General features: G+C 53.6%; 1 protein-coding gene across 3 annotated transcripts in view; it reads right to left on the bottom strand.

Moving 5' to 3' along the window:
* Slc39a11 (solute carrier family 39 member 11) overlaps nt 1-24,125 on the bottom strand; it is a 413,949-nt gene that overhangs the window by 49,116 nt on the left and 340,708 nt on the right. For all 3 annotated transcript variants that reach the window (XM_076871184.2, XM_076871181.2, XM_076871183.2), the window contains exon 7: nt 7,842-7,911. In XM_076871184.2, the coding sequence (XP_076727299.1) occupies nt 7,842-7,911 (70 nt within the window). The remainder of the gene's footprint in view (nt 1-7,841; nt 7,912-24,125) is intronic.

The following is a 24,125-nucleotide window of genomic DNA, read 5'->3' as shown; positions in this document are numbered from 1 at the left end:
TTTTTGTATCTAAATAAATGGTGGCCTAGTTAACTAATGGCTGCTATCTTAAGTGACTGGTGATATACCAACATAGGTACCCTGCTAGCCAGGGGAAACAATTAATCTGATTTATGATCTTTACTCTTTGATCTGGGAAGGAGACATACACTTTAAAATTGGTTTCGATGTCTCCATGCGTAATTTAATGAGAGCTATTAACTCTAACTGCAGGCCCATCGGCCAGGCATCCCTCACTGAGCGTGTGGGCGGGGGGAAGCCTCGGCCTGCTGCGACGCCTGGAGGACGCGTCCAGCCACATCTTGGGGATGTGCTTCGCGAGTCTTCCACAAACAGCACAAAAGCTGCAGCCTGCCGCCTCTGCTGGGCACCTGCCCGTCAAGGTGTGCTCAGGACACAACTCCTGAGTCAAAGCTTCGAACAGGGAGTGTGTGTGAAGCCGGAAGTTCAGACATAAGTCACCCTGCTGCATGGAACTACATCCACCATTAAGGGAGAGCTGAGGACACGCCGGGGGGGGGGGGGGGGTCCCTGCTGCTCAGGACAGAGAACACGTTCTTTGGAGACGATGATAATTGAGAAGGGAAAACCTGGCTAAGCACCAAGCACCCAGGGTCTGAAGAATTTGTGGTTGGAACCCAAAGAAATTGCTTTGGGACCAGATCAGAGAGAGAGAAACTCCTTCCCTTGGCTACAGGCTGCCCTGGGTGGGCTGAGAGTCTTGGTGATTCAGGGGACATCTTGGCCCAGGCGGACCCAGCAAGGACAGAGGAGGGCAGAGTGGAAGGGCGAGGGCAGGGCCCTGCGGCTCCGTGAAGGGGAGGAAGGCTGGCTCTGGACAGCAGGTGGCAGCAGCCTCACGTGGCCGGGCCTCAGGAGCCTCCAATCTTCAGGAACAGAGAAAAGCTCCTCAGGAAGAAAGTGAGAGTGGCTTTGTGGAACGTCACTCTTCCGCTGTGCTCTCCTCTCACGACGGCCATGTCGTCACGGGTGAGCAACGAGAACTTCTGTACTTCAGATGCACCACTGACAGGGCCTGGGCAAGAGGCCCCGGGAAGGAGTTGGCCTCTAAGCCTTGGCTAAGACACTAGGCAGTGTCCACTAAATTCAGAGTGTACGAACGTTCTGTAAAGGGTGAGACAGCAAGTACGGCCAGGTTTGGGGCCTTCAGATTCCTGTGGCGATTACTTAGCTCAGCGGCTGGAAAACACAAGGCGTGAGCAAACCGAGGTGCCCGTGTTTCAATAGAACTCTATTTACAGAGAAAAAGAGCGGGACAAACTTGGCCCGTGGACTGCAGTTTGCTGAGCCTGCACTAAAGGAGCAGACCCCTCTGTGTGGCTCAGAGGGCTGCGTTCTCAGGTACAGACTCTCCCCGACTTAGAGTCTGTGTAAGTCAAAAGCACCCTAAGTCAGAGGGGATGTTCTATGCCTGAGCCACGTCCTGGCTGTCACCACCATGCACCATGGGCACCAGTGGCTCCCCCTTGTGACTGGCTGGAGCTGGGCTGCTGTCACTGCCTGGCATCCTGAGAGGGGGCTGGGCCACATCCGCTCAGGAAAAGGTCCAAACTCAAGGGGCAGTTTCTCCTGAATGCTTCTGTGCCATTGCAAAGTCCAAAAGTCATAAGCGGAACCATCCGTCCCAAGTTGGGGGCCATCCCTCTCCTCCAGGTGTGTGTGGGAAACTCTCCCCTCCCTGCCCTTCCCAATAGGGCCACAGGACTGACCTACGTCTCTTTATCACTCAAACTTGATCCTCCCTCCCCCACACAACAGAATCGGGGGACACTGCTGAATTGTGGGGTCCGCACTTAAAATCTTCTCCTCTGGCCGGCCCCTGCCACCCGCGACACCCTTAGCTTCTTTGCAGATGCTGAAACTCAGCTGTGGGAGTCTGGGAACATATTGTTCCTTGGCTGAATTCGTCACCCTGGTCCTCCCGACCACCGCCCCATCATTCCATGTCAGCTCCCCGGGGTTGTCCTTGCCTGCATCAGAGTGGCCAGTCATCAGCCTCTTGCTGAGTGCCACGCTTGTGTGTTAGTCTGAACGGGACTCGCGCCTTCCCTCCCACAGAGCACCAGGGAATTCTCTCTCAGCCACACCCATCCCCAGCCTGGAGGGTGCCTTGGGGCCTGCCTCAGCGTTAGATCCCAGTGTCACCTGCCCTTATCAGCTCCGCTGTCCCAGCTGAACCCCCACGCTCGGAGGGAGCACACACCACGTTCTGCAGAGCCCCGCTGGGAAGTGCCGACGTTCCCCCTTTCCTACCCGGGCCCTGGGTCATCTGGTCAGGTTCACTCCTTTAGGGTTTAACCGCCCCCCAGCAAGTTCTTCTGGCTGCCTTTTGTGTTACTGGTTTACAATTATGTCAACACTGAGGTCAGACAAGGTGGTCTGGATGATGCTGATCTGGGGTGGATTCTTCCTCTGTGGACCGGCACCGTACGTTCTGGGAAATACGCAGCAGGTGTGCGTTAGCACAATGTGTTCTCTACCTCCTGGGTTGGGGCTCACAGAGCGGGTCACATCCTCTGGGTACATCTTATTCACTTTTCTGTGTGTTACCTACAAGTATCAGAGAGTGGCTTCGTGCTTCCTCCTGCAGTTTGGACCCTTTCCCTCTGGACAGCTTGAGCTCACACTGCCAGGTGATGGACATGAGGCTCCCGTCCTTCTGTGCACAGCTTCCTTTCTCGTCAGGTACTGGCCTTCACTCCTCCGTGGCTGCCTGCCTTATGGCCACCCTGTCTGTACTAACACGTAGCCTCTGCCCTGTCTCTTTTCTGATTGCTTTATTTTCCAGCTTCCCATGTCACGTTTCAGTGGAATACACATAACTGAAATTTAAAAACCCAAACCCATGTCTTTTGAAAGATGAGTCCAAGCATCTGATGATTGAGTTACTGTTTTTGTGTTTCTCTTCCATTCATTCTTCCTCTCTTCATGCTAGCCCTCCCCCTTTCTTATTAGTATATTTATAAACAGCTTCTCCCTTTCCTCCTGCCGTACCTTCTACATAAATCCTGTGGAAAAGGTTTGAGTAGTCAACTTGAATGTCTGCATTTGCTCTCAGTGACACTCAACACGGCCTAGACTAGGGGCAGCTGACGGACAGCACAGAGGTCCTCTGCCTCTTTCCGGGAATACCCTTGTACTGGGGACACCCGAGTCTACTTTGGCATTTCCATGATGGTGTTGCATGGTTGTGACCGAGGTCACCTGGCTCCCAAGTCACCTGGGACCCAAGAGAAAGCCGGCCATCTTCTGCCCTAGAACGGCAGTCACTTTCCTGTGGCACTCTGGAGACAGCAGTCCCTGGTCTCTTGCTGGAGCCAAGTCCGGGGTCTACTGATCATTTCTGTGCAGAGCATCCATCTCCCTCTGCAGTTTCTCCTGGTTGGTGGTGCTCCAAAGGTGAGCACATCTACATGACGGTTTGACAGTGTTCAGGGTGTCCCGTTTCAGTGTTTTTCCATTTCTGAAAAGTTCTCATCCAATTCTTTTCGCTATTACTGCTGCATTTCTGGATTTCTCCTTTTGGTGATTTCTACTAGAAATGATGAAATTTTTCATTCTATGTCTTTTAATTTATAAAAAGACATAGTTCCATCTCTCTGCCTCTTTGTGCCACATGCTGAATGATTTCCTCAGATTCAATAATCCACTTCATTAAATCTACCTTTAGCTGCATCTCAGTTAACTATTCTACTAAGTTTTCATTTTAATGTCTATATTTTTCATTTAAACTGTTCTATTTGGGTTGTATTTTAAATCTGTTCTCTTGGAAAGCTATCCTATTTTATTGTAATAATTTCCATCCCTTATTAAATATTAAAAAGCCTTCTCATTTTTGTAGCTTTGTATAGTTTTTTTAAAAAATAAACCTTTGCTTTAGATTGGTTTTAGTTACATAGAAAAGTTCAATGTTAATATAAACTGTTTCTATACGTCCTGGGCCTAGTTCCCTTTTTAAAAAAGAAATATATATTTATTTTTATTGGTGGTTCCCCATTGTTAACCTCTTACATACAGTGATGTGTTTATTACAATCGAGAAACTTACACTGGTACATTACTGAACTCCACAGTGAATTCAGATTTCACCAGTTTCCCCCTAACATCCTTTTCTGTCCCCAGATCCCATCTAGGACAGCCCCTTGCATTTAGTGCCCTAAGCTTCCTCTGCACTGTCAGTTTCTCAGACTCTGAAGAGTTTTGAGGCAGTGGGTCAGGTATTTTGTCCCTCAACTTGGGTTTGTCTGATGTTTTTCTCATATAGTTTGATTATATATCCGGTTTTCTGGATGCGATCTTTCCTCAGTGGTAACCTGTTGCCTATGTGATCTGTCCCTGTTTCATCTTTATTTTCGTGTGATCTTATCTTTACTTGGGAATTGCTCTCTTTACCCCCAGGTGTCTGGTGAGCTTGGATAGCAGGAGGGTCCCTTGGAAGAGGTTTTAGGTTTGTTCTTACAAAACCCTGAAGATTGTTTAATTATCCTAGACCCAGTTTTTATGTTGAATCCTGCGTTTGTGTTTTCTGGGACAAGATCAGGTATATGAATTTGAACCTAATAACCCTGTCTGATGCAGTCGTGGGTCTGGGTAGCTTGCAGATGATCTACTGTATCTGGTACCCTGTCTCTCCATCCAAGATCCTGGAGAGAGCCGAGTTCCATGTGCAAGCTCCTGGCCAGTGGGTGCAGCTCTGTTGGCAGCCAGTGCCTGCGAGCCATGGTCTTTGTGCCAGGGTGCTTCAGGGCCCTGACCTCCACGGGCAAGGCTCGCCTCCATCCACCCAGACCCATGGGGAGCACTCTGCCTTCGGTTCCTCCCTTTATGGCCGGCAGGTGGCATTTCTTTGTCCTTCTTGGTCCTGGGTATGTACAAGCCAGGTTTGCTCCTCGCTTTACTTGTAAAGGGACATCAATGTCAGTTGAATTCACCATGTGACTAGAAGTACTAGTGACAAATTTTAAGCTTCTTAGGAGAGCTATGGCCTCCAAACCATGTTTTCTGTAGTGACCGAGCACAACATGGGGCACGCGGCAGCACTCACTCAACAGCGAATGAAGGAACGAACGAGCGGGGACCAAGAGGCCAAGCACCTGCAGCCTTCGGGAGCCCTCAACAAAGCCCTGACTGGGTCCAGGAGCCTGGGAGCAGACAGCGAGCGGGGGGCAGCATCCTCCCACCAGTGCCCTACGTCCTGCCTCATGCCGCCCTGCTCCCCCTGTCGACCATGACTCCTTGCTGGCCCCCCTAATGGAGCTGTCCGTGACTTTGATCACCTTCCCCTACTCCAGGAGGATCGACTGAGAACCTGGGAGGGACTTGAAACCACGCATGCAGCCAGAGGCTCAGGGCGGAGCCGCAGATGGTGTTCTAGGGCAAGACGCTGCCTCCACATGGGGACACCACTGCGGCCCTCCTCAGCTCTGCAGGGCCTGCCTCTCCGGACCCCACACATGGACACTGGCTGTAAAGCCCGGCGTGTGGGAGAACGGGGAATCGCACGGCTCAGGCTCTCAGTAGGAACAGGCAGAGCCTGGGCCCCGCCACCTGCTGGGCTGGGCACCCTGGGCCTATGGGGCGGCAGGGCCTCCATCGGGCCCACAATTCTTCCAGGGCCTCTCCTCTCGGCTGCCCAAGCAGGAAGTTCTCGCTAGCCGCTGCCCTCCGTCCCTCACCTCCCACGAAGCCAGTGTTAGCGTGCGCTGAAGGCCAACAGGAGTGCTAACGAGCCTTGCCTGGGGGCTGCCCTGCCTGTCACCCAGGAGTAAGGTCACGGGCGCTCAGAAGGGAAGGAGCCGAGTCCACACTACAGGCGGGGTCCTAAGTGGGGGGCGGCTGAAGAGCAGGGTCTGCGAGGGAGAGGGCTCTTCCCCTTCCCTGTCTGCAGCCTTCACTGCAGGGAACCCGTCCCCACTCTGGAGGGTACAATGACGGCACTGGCAGAATGGCTCCGGCAGGTCTGTCCCCCCTGGCTGACATGGCGGGTGGATGGGGGCTTCTTGGGCCTGATGCTCCTGAGCAGAGGGTCTTTGTGGCTGGAAACGTCCAGGCCTGCTGCCCCAGCCCCAGCCCAGGTGGAGGACCGGCTGGGGCTTATGTAACTCCGAGAGAGTGTCTGGGGGGGAGGGAGGAAGTGGGACGGAAGTGTTTCCGCTCCAGTTCCTTCAGAAATATTCATAAAGATTAGCAGAAAGTGCAGGTGACAGACAGAGGGATATTGGAGTTGACGTCGAGATGTCATGGGGGACATGGTGCCACCAGAAAGAGCCCGGCCTGTGAGTGCAATGCCCGAGGCACAGCTGTCACTCGCGGGCACAGGCCTTGTGTGGCGTGTGCCATTTCCTGTGCTCCGGGAGGACCTGGCCTTTGAGAGCTTATAAGGTCAGCCCCTGGGGGCTCCTCACCCGCTGCCTGACTCCGAAACTTGTCTTGGTCTAATGAAGTCAAGATCAAAAAGGCTGTGCCACAGGCCCAGCGCCCCCTCCCGAGCCCCGAGCTCGCAGAGCAGTCCGCGGGTGCTCTGAGTCACAAGCAGCCTTGTTTTCGGTGACATTTCTAGCGTTCTAAAGGCCTTCCGTCCCCACCTACCACCTCATTTGATTTGGATAATCGGCATCATTTTCAGGATGAAGCAGATCGGGAGTGAGGAGCGGCCGCCCCAGGGAGGAGGGAGTCGAGACCAGGCCCCCCTGGACCAGGGACACGGAGCCATTCCTCGGGGTGGGGGCACAATGTTGGGGGCTGTGCCAGTCTGAAGGCGCGGACGGAGCCTCTGAGGCGAATGACGTTTTTAAGCGACGGTCAGTTCCCAGGTCTGAAGAACGTGCATGTGCACCTGAAGCTCATCTGTCACTGGGCCCAGAGGTCTTCACCCGACTGACCCCAATCATTGTCCCCACTCATCGTGACTGTCTCTTCGTGCCCTGAGGGCAACAGAACCCACAGCTCCTTGGTGGAGCTCCCCTGCCTGGCGTCTGAGGGACCCCGTGGTCCCACGGTCGTGACCTTGTGAAGTCCCTGCTCAATTCAGGGGCCGGGGAGGAGGAGGAGCGGTGACAGGGCTGGTGGCCGTCTATGGAGGTGGGAAAACGAGACGCCGAGGTGACAGGAGCTTTGGCTTGGTCAGTGGGGTGCACATTGGTGACAGGGAACCCTGGGGGGGGGGTGCCACCCAGCAGCAGGCGGAGACGGTCCACCAGCCGTGGAAATGCTGGGTGTGGGGACCGGGCAGCCCCTGGGGAGGGAGCAGACCCACAGGAGCAAGGAGAGGAGGGGAGTCTCCACAGGAGGTGGACGTGAGTGTCACCCACAAAAACAAACAGAAAACAAACTCCCTGTGAAGGTCATCCAGGGAGCGCAGGAAACCAAGAGGAAGGAGGGTCCAGAGACAGATCCGGGGTCCCCAGCATGTGAGAGGGGTCATAGGGTGAGACACACAGGCGCACCTTCCTGGAGACAGGTCTAAGGAGCCCGGGGGAGCTCAGTGAGGGAGGAAGGAAGGGAGGGCTCAGAAAACGGGGCCATTGCGACCATCGACCGCTGCCCCTGCCACCCCGTGTCTCTGCACGTGCAACGGGCTGACAGAACAGCCTGCGGTCAGAACCGCTTTCTATCTGCAAAATGTCACCCACTAGAGAGCCAGTGGCACAGACCTGCTTCTCTGAGGACCTCTGACAGGTGTGACCTCGGCTGGCCCGTCTCAGCCCCACGTGCTGGGGGGCAGGGGTGCATCCATCGCGGCCAGGCAGCTCACCTGGGTGATACGCACCTCCGCAGCACCTCGTGTGCAGGACCTGCCCTGAGCTCCGGGCGCTGACTTACCTGGCGCTCTCAAAGGTGGCAGATGCCGTCTTTTCTACAGCCCCAAAGCCAACTCCAACAGCAAGGCCCTCTGAAAGGAACACACAAAAGGAAACACGGCAGGTTAAGAATGATTTTCTGATCAGGAACATCGCCATCACCACCGTCGGGTCAGACTGGGGCATAAACCAGGGTCTCACCAACAGTGTGGGGTGGAGGTGGGGGCAAACCTGCCTGGTTTTGCATGGCCTGCAAACTAAAGATGATTTAACATTTTTAAATTGTTTTAAAAAATCAAATAGTATTTCATGACATGTGATAATTCCATGCCATTATGATTTTAGGATCTACAAATTAAGTTTTAATATCACATAGCCAGGCTCATTAGTCGATGAATTATTAACTTCAGAATTCATACTACACTAAGCAGAGCTGAGTAGCTGTGACAGACACCGAATGTCCTGAAAACCTAAACAGTTTACGATCTGGCCCTTCAACAGAGTGTGATGACAACCTGAACACGTGGGGCTTTTGTTTATGAGCTTGTGTGACAAAAAGTCTAAGAGTCTCATGAGAGTCCAAGGACATCATTGGGGACACATTAGGTCCTCATAGTTGCAAAATGACTGCGCCCCTCCAGGCACTTCACCTAAATCCCAGGCAGGAAGAAAATTAAAAAGGCAAAAAGATTTTCTTGATTGAGCCTTTGACTCCTGACTTGGGAAGGGAAGCCTTTTCTGGCAGACCTCCACTTAAACCTCCTGGGCCAGAACAGACACCTGCCACTGTGAATGAGACTGGCCCCAGGCTCAGAGCGCTAAGCCTCCATGACAGGTTCATGTGGGTCCTGAGCTCTCGCTTGGGCTGGGACCACCCTGCCTCTCCCCCAAGGAGGGACGTGGGTGGAGAAGGGCCCCAGCCCAGCTGGCACCGTGGGAGGAGCAGAGCAGCCCGAGGCACCCACTCTGACACCCCTGGGGCGGTGCATGGCTGCCCCCCACCCACCAGGGCCTGCCAGGTCCAGGCCAAGGCTTCTCTTAAGGGCCAGAGAGGAACTTTTTTTTTTTTCCTTCCTTCTTTTGGTCCTGGAGATTAAGCCCAGGGGTCTTAACCCCAAGCCACACCCCAGCCCTATTTATTTTGATTCAGGGTCTGGCTAAGTTTCTCAGGGCCTTGCTAAGTTGCTGAGGCTGGCTTTGAACTTGTGATCCTCCTGCCTCAGCCTCCTGGGCCACTGGGACTACAGGTGTGTGGCACCACTGGACCCAGAAGAGGGGACTTTCTGATGAGCAGGGAGGAGGGCAAAGCCTCCCCAGGGAGAGGGGCTGTTGGAGATTCAGCGTCTCTGACTTGTTTCTGTCCTTGTGTCCCCTTCAGCTGGAGTGGCCTAGGACACCTGGAGGCACAGGGGACAGGAAGGCTGCTTCCAACGGTCCCAGGTGAAGGAGAGAAAGCCCTGGGGCCCAGACTGGGGCCCAGGCCCTGCCAAGGTGGGAGGGCTCCTCTTGGCCTCGTTTTGACCTTTGAGCCCCATCCCCCCCGGGCCTTATGGGGTGACCAGAGGCTGCCTGGCCGCTGGTTGAGAATCTGGAACTCCCCACCCCATGGCTTCCCAGGTTTCTTACAACCGCCAGCCCTGGGACGCAGAGTTCTAGGCTGTAGAAGTGGTGGGCACCCCTGGGGCTGGCTGGTGTGACGTTCACAGTCACATGATGGGTAGGGGCGTCTTTCTGAAGCCACAAGGCATCGGGGTTCCTGGACCCGTCTCAGCATACGTGGAGCACGTGACAGCAGCCCCTCAGCCACCCCCGAGGCAGGAGGAAGCCAGCCAGGTCAACACCGCCAGAGCGGCAGGCTCGTCCAAGCTGAGGGTTTAAATCAAATTCAGTTTAATTTATCTTTAAGGGACCCGATGTCAACCCGTAATCACATCTGCCACCTGCTGAGCCCTCGTTTGGCAATGTTTTCCTCTAGGGTGACGCTGGGTTCCCATCAGGTCTTGTTTTGAGATCACAGACTGTCGAGGGTTCTTGCCCTTGGGAATGGCGGGGGCGGGGGTGCGGCTTGGTGGCCTTTTGTGGGCCAGGCACCAGGTGGCACGCCTTACACATGAACTGCAGGCAGGAACTGTCACCTCCCGGCTCTGGAGCAGAGAGAAAGGGGCTGGGGAGCTGGCCCAAGAGCCAGGAGGGTTCTGATTCTGGGGTCCCATCTCTTCCAGAGATTCTCAGAAAGGACACTACATAGAAGCCACAACCCAAGTGGGGTCTGGGTACACTTGAATACTTCAAGACCTGCCTGATGTTGGTGAAGGTGAATTCAGGGCAGGCTGGGGCGGCTGTCAGGGCTCGGCCGACTTCCCACTGATAGGGAACAGAAAGACATGAGTGGCGGGAACAGGAGATTGAGGGAATGATTCCATAAACTGGGCCCACAAGCTTTCTTTTTATAAAAAACCAACCTGCCTGCCGCCCTGCCTGGCTTATGTGAACGGGACACGTTACGTTCCTCAGCAAACTACCTGTTCTCTGCAAGAGAAATGCAGGCCTGAAATGCTGCTCAGAACACCACTGATGCCCTGAAGCAGGGTGGAGGGGAATCCTTGTGACTTGACGCAGACCACACAGATGCCAGAACTAGGGAATAAAGGACAATGCCCCCTTAAACAAAAAATCTGTAAGGACAGGTTCCAATTAGAACAGTTAGCATGGGCCACAGTGACCGAGAGCTCTCATGCGGGTGGGGACTGGAAAGTCTGAGGTCATTCTGCTGTCAGTCAAAAGTCAAGGTGGGCCTGGGCAGGACCCCCTTTTCCCTTTTCCTACCATTCAGTAAACTCCTGCCTGCCACTCTGAGCGGCGCGTCTGAGATCTTTCTAGCATGATCGCCGGAACCTGGGGGAGAAAGGCTGGAGCCCTGACACACCACCAGGGGGCAGGAGGCAGCCCCCTGGGTGCAGAGATGGCCACGCCCGCGGTCAGGAGGACGCAGAGTTAGAGGAGCCTAGGCTTCGGCCTCCTGACCTGCCTCCTCCGTTCAAGGGGCCCACCGTTTACGAACCTGCTGCTCTCCACCTTGTTTGCACCAACACGGCCCATGCCATGACCCACTCCCGAAGTTAACAGAGGGGGTCTCTAGGTCGAAGATCTTCCCCAGGGAAGGTGTCAAAAGCCAGAGGGACACAGGGCATTTCCTGGCACCAAACGTGCATATCCCTCCCTTTGAGAAAATTTGCTCTTGAACTATAAACAACAGCTGGTTGGTCTTTTGTGAAAGTTTTCCTGTAATTAGTCAATTTAATGTAAATGATAGTGCAGCCCAGAGCAACAGAACCTAGGTTAATTAGCAGAATAACCCCAGGGAGTTGTTTAGCCCGCAGCCCAAGCACTTTGACACACAAATGCTCCCAACAGCTCCAGAAAGGGTCTGCTCAAAGTGACACAGCTGAGGAGGGACGCAGCCAGACCTGTCCCCATTCTGTTCCCCTCCCCCAAAGGTCCTTTGGATGCTCAGCAGAGATACAGAACATAGCCACCCTCTGGCTGCACTGTAACTGTGCCAGGCCAACAGCAGGGGACGGGCCATACATCCACATTCTGTGATAGTGTGCAAAGGGGCGCCTCCTCCTGCCTGTCCTCCGCTGGACCAGGGAAGGGAGCCTCCACCTGCTGTCTCTAAAGCCCAGGCTGACCTGGGAGGCAGCCACTCCAGGCTCCCCCTGGATGGAGCCAGGGCAGGAGGAGGAAGAGGTAAAGGGGGAAGAGGACACATGGGTCACCGAGCCCGGAGCTGGGAGTGGTACCTGGGAGCCAAACGAATGAGGAACCGAGACAAATCACGCACACGGGGTGGACATAAATTGTAGGCTGGAGGCAGACGCTGAAGAGCAACAGATGGGCAAGGACCCGCTGGGTGGAGGGTGGCAGAGATAAAATGCCGCCTGGCGTGCCTCCCCCAGGTGTTCCACCCAGAGTGCAAATGAGGAAGGTAATTAAGCCAAGAAGCCTCTGTGACTGCTGCCCCTCCTCACAGCCACTGCCATTAGCTCTGGCACAGAGAGAGGGGGCACCTGGATTGGCAGGTCCTTGTTGGCAACAGGAGGGCGTCTCCAGGACCTACTGCCGCTGACGCAGCCTGGCCAGCCCTCTCGCGGCCCTGAAGGGGGACACGCCTGCCTCCCGCTGCTGCACACCCCCGTACCTCCAGCTCTCCAGAACCTCTGTTATGACAAAGAATGATGTCGACACAGACCCAGGCTCAGATCCTGGTACCCAGGACAACGCTGCTGCGCTTCCAGGGTGTCTGTGCTGAGAGAGAGGTGCCGGCCATGCACAGGGCAGAGCTTTTCCCTGCTGGCATTCTGTTGTGGGGGACGATCCTGGGCGTTGTAGGATGCTGGGCAGCATCCCTGCATTAACTCACTAGACACCAATAACACCCCCTGCTCCATTTGTGACGATTAAAAGTGTCTCTAGAAACTGCCCACTGTCCTCTGTGGGTGGGGAGACCCACAATCACCAAGACTCAGAGCCACTAGTTAGGAACAGGGTTGGCCTTCCACCCACAATAGTTGTTCTCTTTTCCAAAAATTTAAGCGACTCTAGAAGACTCTCAGTTTAAGTAGGTGGTAGGAAAATACAGGTTTGCAAACAAGCATTTTCTCCTTCAATGGAGAGCTAACAAGCTCTTTGGTTAAAGACAAGGGGAGAAGCTTGCAGGTCTTTCTTGCCAGTCTCTGGAAACACCAACATCGGTGCCATCTGGGCTTGGATGGACGTCTTAGCTCCTCTGGGCTGCTATAACAAAACATCACGACTGGGAGGCTTACGACAGAAATGTGTTTCTCACAGTCCTGGAGTTTGGGAAGCGCAAGATAGAGATGGTGCCCTGGTTATAGACAGTGCCTCCTTGCTGGGTCCCCCCGTGGTAGGAACGGGGAGGGGGCCTCTCTGTACCCTCAAATCTCATCCACAGACACTCCATTCTCAAACCCTAACCACCTCCCCACGGCCTCCTGACACCATCTCATTGGGGGTGAAGACCTCAGCATATGACCCCTGTAGGGACACAAACATGCAGAGCACAGCACCTGGCGATCACGGGTGTTGCTAACGGGGACAGGAAGGAAGGCCGTGCAGGACAGTTGGAGAAGCACAGCCATCTGGCTCAGCTATGCCCGCTGCTGGGGTGGACCAGCTCCCCGACAGCTGCACACAACAGGCTTCTCTCCAGCCTGGCAATGCTCCTGGGAATGGGCCCAGCATGAGTGGGGCTTTAAAACAGAACACACCTGTCCCGGGTGGTCAGACCAGGGCTCAAGTGTATAGGCTGCCATCTCCCTTGATCTGGGCTCTAAAAGGCCTCACTGCAGCTCACCAGTGCACTCCCCCGATGGCTTTCCCATCGGGGACTCCTGCTAGACTCGCGGCTAATTAAAACCTCAGGGTCTCCCTCGTGTGCCGCTGCGAGGTCCCAGTCCTCTGTCCTGTGCCCGCACCAGTGTTGGCATACATGTTCACGGATGCCCCTAAATCCTCCCGTTTTGTGCTGTTCGTGCACCAGCTGGGCCTCTGGCTGAAGAGCTCATGATGTCAGTTCTGGAGCTCGTGGCCAACAGCAGCCGAGGAAATGTCAACAGAAAGGCCACACAGGAAACGAGGGGCGGTGCTGGCTTTTCCTGCTTGACTTAAAAATACGAAGACGGCAGCGAAGATCCTGCAGAGGCTTCATACATACCCAACGCAGCTAACCACCACCCACCACCACCACTTCCACCGACAGACCCCAGGGGTGAGACATGACGTGAACTGGAGGGGCTTGGTCACTGCCATCTCCACTGGGGACAGAGTAAGAGACGATGATTGAAATTGCAGCCAGAGGGTTGTAGGCCAAAGAAAGGGAATTATCCTGAGAGAGGATGACTTTGAAACACCTGATTAAATCACTGGAGGAAGGACAGGAAAGGGAAGGGTCTCGGGGGGAGGTGGGCTACGCTGCCTGGGGAGGACAGTGACAGGAAGAGAAGGTGGGTTAAGGAAGAAAGGGGTGGCCTCACAAGGTCCCTACCAGCCAGATGATGCTTCAGCACTAAACACGGGCTCAGTGCTAGGAGTGAGTCCCGACAAAGCCTTGTTAGAAGAGAGAAAAATAACCAGGCTGGGCATCTGTTGCAGGGGCCTGGGAACAAGGGATGTCCATCCCCACTTGCATCAGGAGCTCCCCACGGTGCTGGGGGTCTTGCCTTTGACTGCTCCTCTGTTCCTGCCTGCCTGGGAACTGGCACAAGGCTTGGGGTGGGGCGTGGGCAGGGTGCTGGGTAAGAGAGTAGGGTTGCATGGTACCACAGTAGGGGCCTCCTGGCTCCTGTGAGTTTACCGAGAGGATCCACAGGCCTGGCTGAGGCTCATCATGGTGTGGCCAGCTGAGCCTTCTGCAGGGCCTGTCTGCCTAGCGATGAGCTGATAACCCTCCCGGCCAGTCTCTGGCCCCAGATGTCTAGCAGGAAGCGAACCAGGAAGGCACAGGACTCTGATCAGATTACCCGTTTATTAACCAGAATGTTCATAGAACCAGCTGTGGAGCCTGGGAAAGGCTGGACAAAGGGCAGATATGATGCTCTAAGGGCTAATTTTCTTGATTCCGTCTTCTAGTGTGCATAACTAGCCCTGCTATTCCTGCTGGACAAACGTAAGTGTTGGGAGAGATGAAGAGCTGATTTCCAGGAAAGCTGAATTTAACTCAAATTCTTATCCATAAAGTTACTTTTTTTTTTGGTACCAAGGATTGAACTCAGGTACTTAACCACTGAGCCACATCCCCAACCCTTTTTGTTTTGAGAGACAGGGTCTTACTAAGTTGCTGAGGCTGGCTTTGAACCCATGATCCTCCTGCCTCAGCCTCTGGAGCTGCTGGGATTACAGGTGTGCTCCACCACGCCTGGCATGGAGTTATACCTTAAAGTTGATTAAGAGATGCCGTAGCTGGAGGTACGCTAACATAAACCTCCCTATAATTAAAACAACCACTTCCCCATTGCTCTTTGCAAGTATGTCTTTCCAGCACATTCTATTGTCTCATGGTGGGTCCCACTTACACTGTGATGGGCCCTGAAAATGTCACCCTCCTCTTCCTGCTGCTGCTGCCTACCAGGACTGAGTCCAGCTCCAACAGAACACGGGGAAGGAGGTGTCTCATGTGTATGGAGGAGGACAGAGACAGCCACATCTTAGAACAGGGAGGGAGTCCATGACACACCCACGTAAGGGAGTCAGTCCCAATTTGTTCTTGTTGGTAAGAACCAGACACACATGGGACCAGATCCCTGTGTTCTCAGGAGCACAAGGGCCAGAATCCTTCTGCTCCTACAGAAAGGATTACCCTGTCCCACCACCCAGCCCTTCCCAGGCCCAGACTCTCATCTTTGGCCAAGTCCCTTCAAGGTGAGCCATGAGTGCCCATGCCTGGACTTGCCCTGGAGCTGTGGGATTAAGGCTGCTGGCCCAGGTGTGGGCAGGCAGGGCACCGTGATTCTGCTCCCTGAGCCTCTGTCTGCCCCGTGGAGCCCAGGGCCCTCCTCAGTGGTAGGGTCTAGGGACTGACCGGAAGCCAGGAGCAGGTCGAGCGAGTTCTGACTTGGGAACTGCAGAGGAGGAAGCAGGGTGGAAGTCACAGACAACTCACGATCCCCTCTGTCCTGCCAGCAGGGGTAATGGTGAAGTCTGTGTGCTCTGAGCGTCCTACCCAGGACGCACTCCCAGGAACTCTCAGTGGAGGCTTTCAACCAACCATGCCACAAAGGCCCCCGACTTCAGAATCAGAGCCACACCAATCACGGGGCCACCAAGTTTCCTCTCCGCCCTTCCAAAGGCCACGGCCCCAGGGAGCCAAGGGCTGCTGGGCTCTGTGGGCAGGGCTGTGTTCTGGGGAACCTGGCAACAACGCGCTTTGGGGGGTTAGAGGGCGCTGGCAGCCTGACCCACTCTGCAGATGCGAGGAGGCAGTGAGTAGTGAGGTCAGAATGGATTACTGCTCCGCAGACAAGCATGCCCCGTGGTAAGTGGGTCTCAGGCAGCCCAGGCAGGCGGGCTCTCTGGTCTCTGAGGAGCTGGGGCTGCAGATGGAGGTTTTGCTAAGCACTGTGCCCAGCCCAGTTGACGGGAAGCTCTCCCAGTCCCCGCCCGCAGGAGGTCCCTGGCATGTGGGCCCAGACTCTGGGAGCCCAGCTTCTTCTCTGGGGCATGGAAAGGAAGCCTGGGGGTGCCTGGGCCACCACAAGCCACGGAGCAGGCGAGTCTGCCCTCCACCTGCTCCCCCTGGGGGCCAAGAGCCACTTATGGAACCATCCTGCCCATAGGCTCCTATAGCCCTAGGGACGGGGATGGGACAGCGGCTGATCCTCTCTTCCTCCCCTGATTTCAGGTGCTGCAGGCTGGGTCCCTGGCTGGACAGGCAGCCTCGCCAGGTGACTTGGTCACACGTGCAGGTGTGCACGGTGGTGGCCCTGGCCTCCTCTTACCCCCCGTTTCTGTAATTCTCTTGGTCGTGAGCACCTAAAGAAAATGGGAAGAAAGGGTTTTTTCTTAACCTCTTTAGAGGACTGTGAATCCGATTAGACGCTGGCAGTTCTTTCAGAGTGATGAATAACCCAGGGTGCAGGTTCATTTATCACTCTGTGTATTTGACTCCCACCGAAGCAGGTCTAGAATCCGGGCAGGAAGGATTCTGAGGCCTCAGACCCCTCTTCTCTGCGGCTACGCCGAGGGCAGGCAGCACCCCACGACGTGGGTGTCGGGTGGGGGCTCCCCTTGCCCCAGCAGGTCAACAGGAAAACAGGAGCGGCCTGCCTTCTCCAGCTTACTCCAGCAAGTGGGGTGCCAGGAGGTAGGTGGAGGCCTGCCACTCCTCAGGGTGTCCCCAGGGGGCCCTGGCCATGCTGCTCATACCAAGGGGAGTCTGAGAAACTCACCACTGGCATCACTCAGGTTGGAGAGAGAACTGACGGGCGCAGAAAGGAGGGAGATGGCCCCTGACTCGTTCAAAGGATGGAGACAGAAGACAGCTCTCTGGGCAGCTCCAAACGCCCAGCCGACAGGAAGGAGAGGTGCAAACTCGGAAGGCCGGGCGTCCTGCCCAAGCCTCGTGAGCTCTGAGCAGCCTTGGGGTGCACTGTGTGCACCATTTAATTCAGTTCTCTCAACAGCCCTGGGACACGGCTCTGGGTTAGCCCTGTGGCGGATAGGGGCCTGGTCCCTGCACCCTGCTATGCTCTCTGTTCTGCCTGCCACCCTCCCTGGGGACCTCCCTGCTCAGACCCTCCCCAGCACTGTCACCACCTCCAGGGCTGTTATCTCAGACATCGGAACACCTTTCTCCCACTGATCTTCTAGGACTTTAGGCACGGAAAAGTACTTCATTTTAGATTCTCAGTTTGAAACCAAAAAATGGCTTAGCCTTTAAAAATCACACAACTTTTAGACTAAAGCAATCTACCTATCCTTGGCAAAGATCAACCAACCAACACAACCAACCAAAAAGTGTGTGCAAAAAAACCTGAAGGAATAAAATTCCATGATCCAGCTCTCCATCCCGAGATCTCCCAAGAGGTAAAGTTGGCTTTCTGTTTTTTCCTAACAGTTTCTGACTTTCAGTTCACTGATGAACACCACTATAAGTTGTTAAAACAACATTTTTTTCCTTTTTTTTTTTTTTTTTATATATATGATTGAACCCAGGGCATTACACCTACAAGGCAAGCACTCTACTACTGGGCTACACCCCACACCCTGTCGCCCTTTAAACATTTTACATAGAGACAGAGCCTCACTAAGTTGTCCAGGCTGGCCTCCACTTGCGATCCTCCTGCTCTAGCCCCCATCCCTGGTGTGCACCATCGTGCCCGGCTAATGAGCATAGCAACGTGCTGTTTTTTAATTCATCAATATTCGGAGAGTGTTGATGATATTACTCTCTCCTCTCTAGGGCTTCAATCTGTTAAGTCCTTCTAAACACTGAGCAATACAGTCCACCTTCTTCCTACCCCTGCTTTTTCCCCTCCTGTCACTCATCAAGTCACAGCACTGGATACCGTTCTGTGGAAACACCTCATCTCTGCTGTATCCAGACCAACTCAAGAGAAAACTCCAAATTAGAAGTGAATTTACAACCGTGGGGTGATAACCTATTCTTGTTTACGTAGCCAGTTTATAGAAGAAGAAGAACAGAAACAGCCCGAGACTCTTCCCCCAGTCCCCAGGGTCAAGGCCCGGACTCTTTCTTGGCACATTTGGCACTCTCCACATCCTGGGTCCTAAGCCTCCCTCCCTTCCTTCTCATTACTTTTAAACACCCCAGAAGACTGACCCTGGGACCCCTCCCAAGCGTGCAGTCAGTGGCCTTCATGACCCACACCCCTGTGTGGCCATCACCCCCTTCCATCTCCAAGAAGACCCTTTGACCGTCCCGTCAAACCCCAACTCTCCCCAGCCCTGGCCACCCTGGCTCTTCCCTCTGCATCTGTGACTCTGGCTGCTTGGGAGCCTCGGGCAGGAGGAGCCACCTGTCCTGTCATGTGATGTCACCCTCCTGGCACATGACCTGCCCCTTGCTGTGTTCCTCCTCCATTCCGGGATCTCCTTAAGCCCCTGCGGAATGCGTGGGCGGCAGACCTCTGAATTCTTTCCTATATAAAAGTAAGCCTGATGGTTATACACAGTTAAACTATGTGACTTCATGGTTTAACTGGATATAAGAGTCTAGGCCCCAAATCACCTCTCCCTAACACCTCCAGGGCTTTGTCCCCTTGTACCCTGGTGTCTAGCTGTTGCTGAGAAATCTGGTGGTAAACTGATGCGCGTTTCCTTGCAGTTGAACGGACTTTTCTCTCTGGAAGCCCTTAAGCTTCCTCCCCTCCGACGCAGAGTTTTGAAGCTCAGCAAGACAAGGCCTCTTCTCCATTCCTGCTGCTCAGCGTCAGGGGCCCTTTACCTCCGTGAGTCTGTTTTTCTTCAGCTTAGGGGGAATTTCCCATTTTACGTCTTTATGTCCTGTCTAGGAACCAGAGGATTCTTTTCTTGTTAATGTTCCAAATAACCAGCTTGGCCTTTCTTCTAGAACGTTCTAGTCTAGGAGACTCACAACACCTGATCTCAAATCAGACTACTAGAGCTGCGGTAACAAAAACGGGATGGTACTGACATCAAAGTAGACCAATGGAATAGAATAGAAGCACAGAGACAAACCCACATACTCACAGTCACCTGATACTTGACAAAGGTGCCAAAAATGTATGTTGGAGAAAAGACAGCCTTCTAAACAAATGGTGCTGGGGAGAAATGGACGTCCACGGGTAGAAGAATGAAAACTAGATCCCTGTGTCTCACCCTGCACAAAAGTCAATTAAAGTAGATCAGAGACTTGGGACTTCAACCAGAAACTGCAACTGCTAAAAGAAAACACAGGGTCACCACACCATGACTTTGGTGCAGATGCTGCCTTCTTAACAAGACCCCTAAAGCTCAAGAAATAAAGCCAAGAATCAATACGTGGATGTGTCGAGTTAAGGAAATGATCAGAGTGTGAAGAGAGAATAGGAGGAAACCCACAGAATGGGAGGAAATCTTTGCTAGCTACTCCTCTGACAGGTGATTAATCTCCAGAATATATAAAGAACTCAAAAGCTTAACACCAAAAGAACAAATAACCCAATCAATAAGTGGGCAAAAGACATTTCTCAAAAGAAGAAATGTGAATGGCCAACAAATACATGAAGAGAATATTCAGCATGTCTAGCAATCAGGGAAATGCAAATCCAAGCTACCCCAAGATTCATCTCACTCCAGTCAGAACGGCAATTACCAAGAACACAAACGATAATAAATACCAGCAAGGCTAGGAGGGAAAAGGTCCACTCACACTTTGTTGGTGAGACTGCTAATTAGTACAACCACTCTGGAAAGAAGTGTGGAGATTCCTCAAAAAAATAGGAATGGAACCACCTTATGACCCAGCTATCCCACCCCTTGGCAATTCATCCAAAAGATCTAAAATTAGCATACTATGGCAATATAGTCACATCAACGTTTATAGCAGCACTATCCACAATAGTCAAATTATGGAACCAGCCCAGATCCCCACTCACAGCGGCACACATTAAGAGAATGTCGGGGAGGGTATGTGTGTGTAATGGGGTTCTACTCAGCCATAAAGAAAAATGAAATTATGGCATTTGTTAATAAATGGATGAAAATGGAGAATATCATGCTAAGTGAAATATGCCAGACTCCTCGGAAAATGAAGGGTTGAATGTTTTCTCTCATGTGCAGAAGTTAAAGCAAAATAAGGGGGGAAAGGCACAGGAGGGGAGAAATGATAAAGTTATAGGGAAGACCAGGGAGTAGAAGAAAGCGGTCACAAAGGAGCAAGGAGGAAGGAAAATGGGAGGACATGCAGAATGAATTTAATAAAATCATGCTCCATGCATATAGAAATATAACTCAGTGACTCCTACCTTTTTGCATATTTAGAAGGCAGGAAATAAACATGTGAAAGAATAAAAGTAAGATCAATAGAGTATGGGAAGGCGAACAGGGGGAGGGAAACGGGGAGAAGAAGATGGGGAGGAACAGGGACCAAACCTCAAATTCCATGCATGTGTGATAGCTGTCAAAATGAGCCCAATACTGTGTGTAACTATAAGGGTCTAATAAAGTCAACTTTGGCAATTACAGCACTAATTTTCAAGAACTCATTCATAAAGTCACTCACACATTTTCTGATTATCCCTTTTCATCATTGTCAGTTCTTGGTTTGTGGGTACAATCAATACACAATCCCTTGAAGATTAGGCTGAATTCTTTAGAATTTTTAAAGTCTTTTCCTTTTGTCTCCTGGGTTACTTGTTCCCGGAACAGGCTGTCCTTTTGACTTTTTATTAGTTCTTTTCTATTCTCTAGGCTCCCCTTAGTGTCTGATAATCCATCACTTTTGGAGCAAGTTCACAGACACAAGGCAAGGTCGCTGAGGTAGGTAAAAGGACGACTTCTGCAGCCATACAAGTCAGTCTCCCCGGGAGGCCTCTGTGATAAATCTAAACTTTCATTTCAAGAAATTATGGCTTCAACTTGGCAGCTGGGTTAGAGAGGGTGAGGAAGAGGCAAAGGGGAGAGAGGGTGCAGGAATAATAAAGTCAATGCATCGACTTTTAGGCTACAACACTACAGCAGAGCTCAAAACGATTTGTGGCTTGTCCTCACATGGCTACTTCACGCAGAAACGCGAGGCATGATGGGCAGCGGCCGGGGACATGTGCCAGGAGGGGCAGGGCCTCCCTCAGACATGCAGGGGTGCAGCATGAGGTGCATGGAAGGGATACAGGGAGAACGTGAGCAAAGGGGAACGTGCACAGGTGTGAGCTAGCACACATGGATGAAGTGACGACGGGCGAGAGACAGAGCATGCGCAGTGGGAGCTGACGCGCATAGACAGGCGTGATGATGTGAGCGAGAGAGATGGTGCAAGGTGTGAGCTTGCATACACTCAGGGCTACAGCAAGGGCACGAGTGGGAGGGTTGGTGTGCAGGTGGACACACACAGGCCTGCACACAGGCCCAGTGGAAGGAGACTCTGAGGAGTCTGAGCAGGAGCTGAAATGCTCATCACAGGCGCCCTTCCGAAAAGCCTGCCTACTGTACCCTCAGACAGCCTGGAGGGTTGGGCAGCCCAGAGCACGGCTTTGCCCGCTCAGGGTGGAGCACAAGCAGGGCACCGAGGAGGGGAAGGAAGAGTGAAGGCATCTGGTTTCAAACAGCTGTCGGGGGTCACGGAGGGAAATGAGAAAAGTGCACGAATATATCCAGAAACCAATTAAAGGAAACCATTTCAAGGACGTGCTATCAAGATGAAAGTCAGATGACCAAGGGTCGAGAGAGGACTAGGGAGTAGGGACTCGAAGACCGTGAAGCAATGCAGGGCCTGGCAGAGGCCAGAGGGCAGTGAGGACCAAGCCCACCAGGAGCAACCAACCTAAGCAGAAGGAAGAAGCAGAGAGCAGAGGAGCTGGGTCAATGGCCCCGCAACAGGTCAGTGGCAGTCAACTGGACGCCAGCAAGTGGACAGTAAGGATGCTCTCATACGTCACTGAAAACCACTGGGCAGATCTGAAGTCCAGTGTAAATGCCAAACATCAATAAAATACGCACCTCAGCCTGCGAGGAACTCAGAGCCCGAGGCCTTCCCATTCCTGTCGGATTTGATCCAGGATGCTCCCAGGAGCGAGGGGCCCTGGCTCCGGGAAGCCAGCCCAGAAGGCAGCCCTCTCCGTGGCAAGCTTCATCTCCAGGCCTGGCAGCTCCTCTCCATGGCCACCACCAAGGGGCGTCTGCTCTTCTACCAGGCACATACGATTTTCCTAGGTTTCCTAGGAGGGAGGTGCCATGCAGAAGTGGGTATCTCCAGAGGGGGTGGAGGGCAACACTGTTTTTAGGCCAACGTGGGTCATTAGGTTGTGACTGCTACAAGAGAGAGAAGGAATAGACGGCCGTCGGCGAGGAAGTGGAGGAACTGGACCACCACGGGTGGGGATGGGAAATGGTGCAGCCCCTGGGGAAGCAATATGGCACCTCTTCAGAACACGTGACCTGGCCAGTCCACCTCTGGGTGCTGACCCAGAGGGCTGAACGCAGGCTTTCTAAGAGGTATTTATTTGTACGCTCGTATGTACAGCGCACTATTCACAGTGGCTTTGGGAGCAGCCGTGAACTGTTCACTAGTGAACAGTTGAGTCCACTGAGGAATGAACGACTGAATGGAATGTGTCCACCTGTACAAGGGGGTGCTCTGCAGACGCCACAGCACGGAAGAGCCCTGAGGACAGCACACCCGGGGCGATAGGCCACTCACAAAGGGACAAGGACTGATACGGCACTTGCGTGAGGTCCTCAGCGAGTCAAATTCACAGACACACGAGGCAGAGCCGCGGTTGCCAGGGGCTGGGGTGAGGGGAGGGGGGAGGAGAGCTCTGGGGGCTGCCGGTGCTGGTGGTGCCCAGCAACCTGCACCAGCCACACACCCAGAGGAGTTGAGGGGTCGGGTTTATGTTATGTGTATTCCACGATGAAGCCATTAAGGGGCGGCTAAAATGGAGGTGAAGATTTAACCGTTTGTGGCCCAAAGTGGTGGGATGAACTGGACTCTCCAGGGTGAGGACAGGGAAGACCTGACTCAAGGGAAGAGTGGAATCTGGTGACCTGGGACCCGAATGTGACGATGACACTAAGAATGGTGGCACCCTTACACACCGTCAGACTTTGCTGAGCTTCCCCCAGACCCTCTCCTGGCTGTTTCTCCCCGGAAGGGAAGGCGTGTGCCGGATCCCCACCCCAGGCTCTCATGGCACACCCCCAGGGAGCGAGAAGGGGCCAAGGGCGGGGGCTGCCTGGAGTTGGAAGTGCAGGGTCATGGGACAGCTCTGTCCCCAAGGTCATCGAACCTGCCTTATGCCACCATTAGTGGCAGGCACACAGTCCATGGGGCTTGGAGCGCGTCACCGTTCTGTCCGCTGTCTGGCACATTCTGCTCATCCCTCCCCACCCACTCTTCCTCACCAGTCCTGCCTCACCAGCCCGCAGGTCTCAGCTTGGACGTCCCCTCCTCCAGGAAGCCTGAGCCGGCTCCCCGTCCAGGAGGGGCTTCCTGTTAGATGCTCCCCTCCTGTATCTGGCCTGTATGCATCCCCCCGAGTTTGTGTCCACCATGGTATGTGTCCACATGAAGGACAGGTCCAAGGACACAGGGTGCTCAGTAAATGCCGAATAGCTGAACTCAATAACTGAGTGGGTCAACTGGTCAACCAGGGAGGATGATTATAAAATTGGAAAGGACCAAAAAGCATGGTCAAGGAGGTCAATAAATGTGCAGCAACACCACCCTGGGATTCCTAAAGTCCATCACCATCTCCAGGCCCGTGCAGCTGCATTGCCAGCGCCCGTCAATCAACATCCTCCCCTGTCCTTACCAACAGAATTCTGTTTGCTCAGTGTTGTGTCTGGCTAGAGACATTCAGAGCCCCATGTTGCCTGTGGCTAGCGGTGGCCCGGGTCACGGTTCTGGCCTGTGATGGCAAAGTTGAGGGTTTCCTGGAAAGTCACTGCGGCACTAACCTAGGCCCCAGCACATCCCGAAGAAAGGTTAACAAGGAGAGGTCCTTCCTCTGTCTTGTCTGGGACACAGATGTGATGCTCGGATGCACAGCAGCTAGTCTGTGACACTCAACCATGGACCCTACAGGGAAAGATCGTGGCAGTGAATGAC

The sequence above is a fragment of the Callospermophilus lateralis genome, chromosome 11 (assembly GCF_048772815.1).
Source record: "Callospermophilus lateralis isolate mCalLat2 chromosome 11, mCalLat2.hap1, whole genome shotgun sequence".
NCBI classification, from domain to species: domain Eukaryota; kingdom Metazoa; phylum Chordata; class Mammalia; order Rodentia; family Sciuridae; genus Callospermophilus; species Callospermophilus lateralis.
Note: the sequence above shows the minus strand (reverse complement) of the source record. Positions and strands in the feature narration are given on the sequence as shown.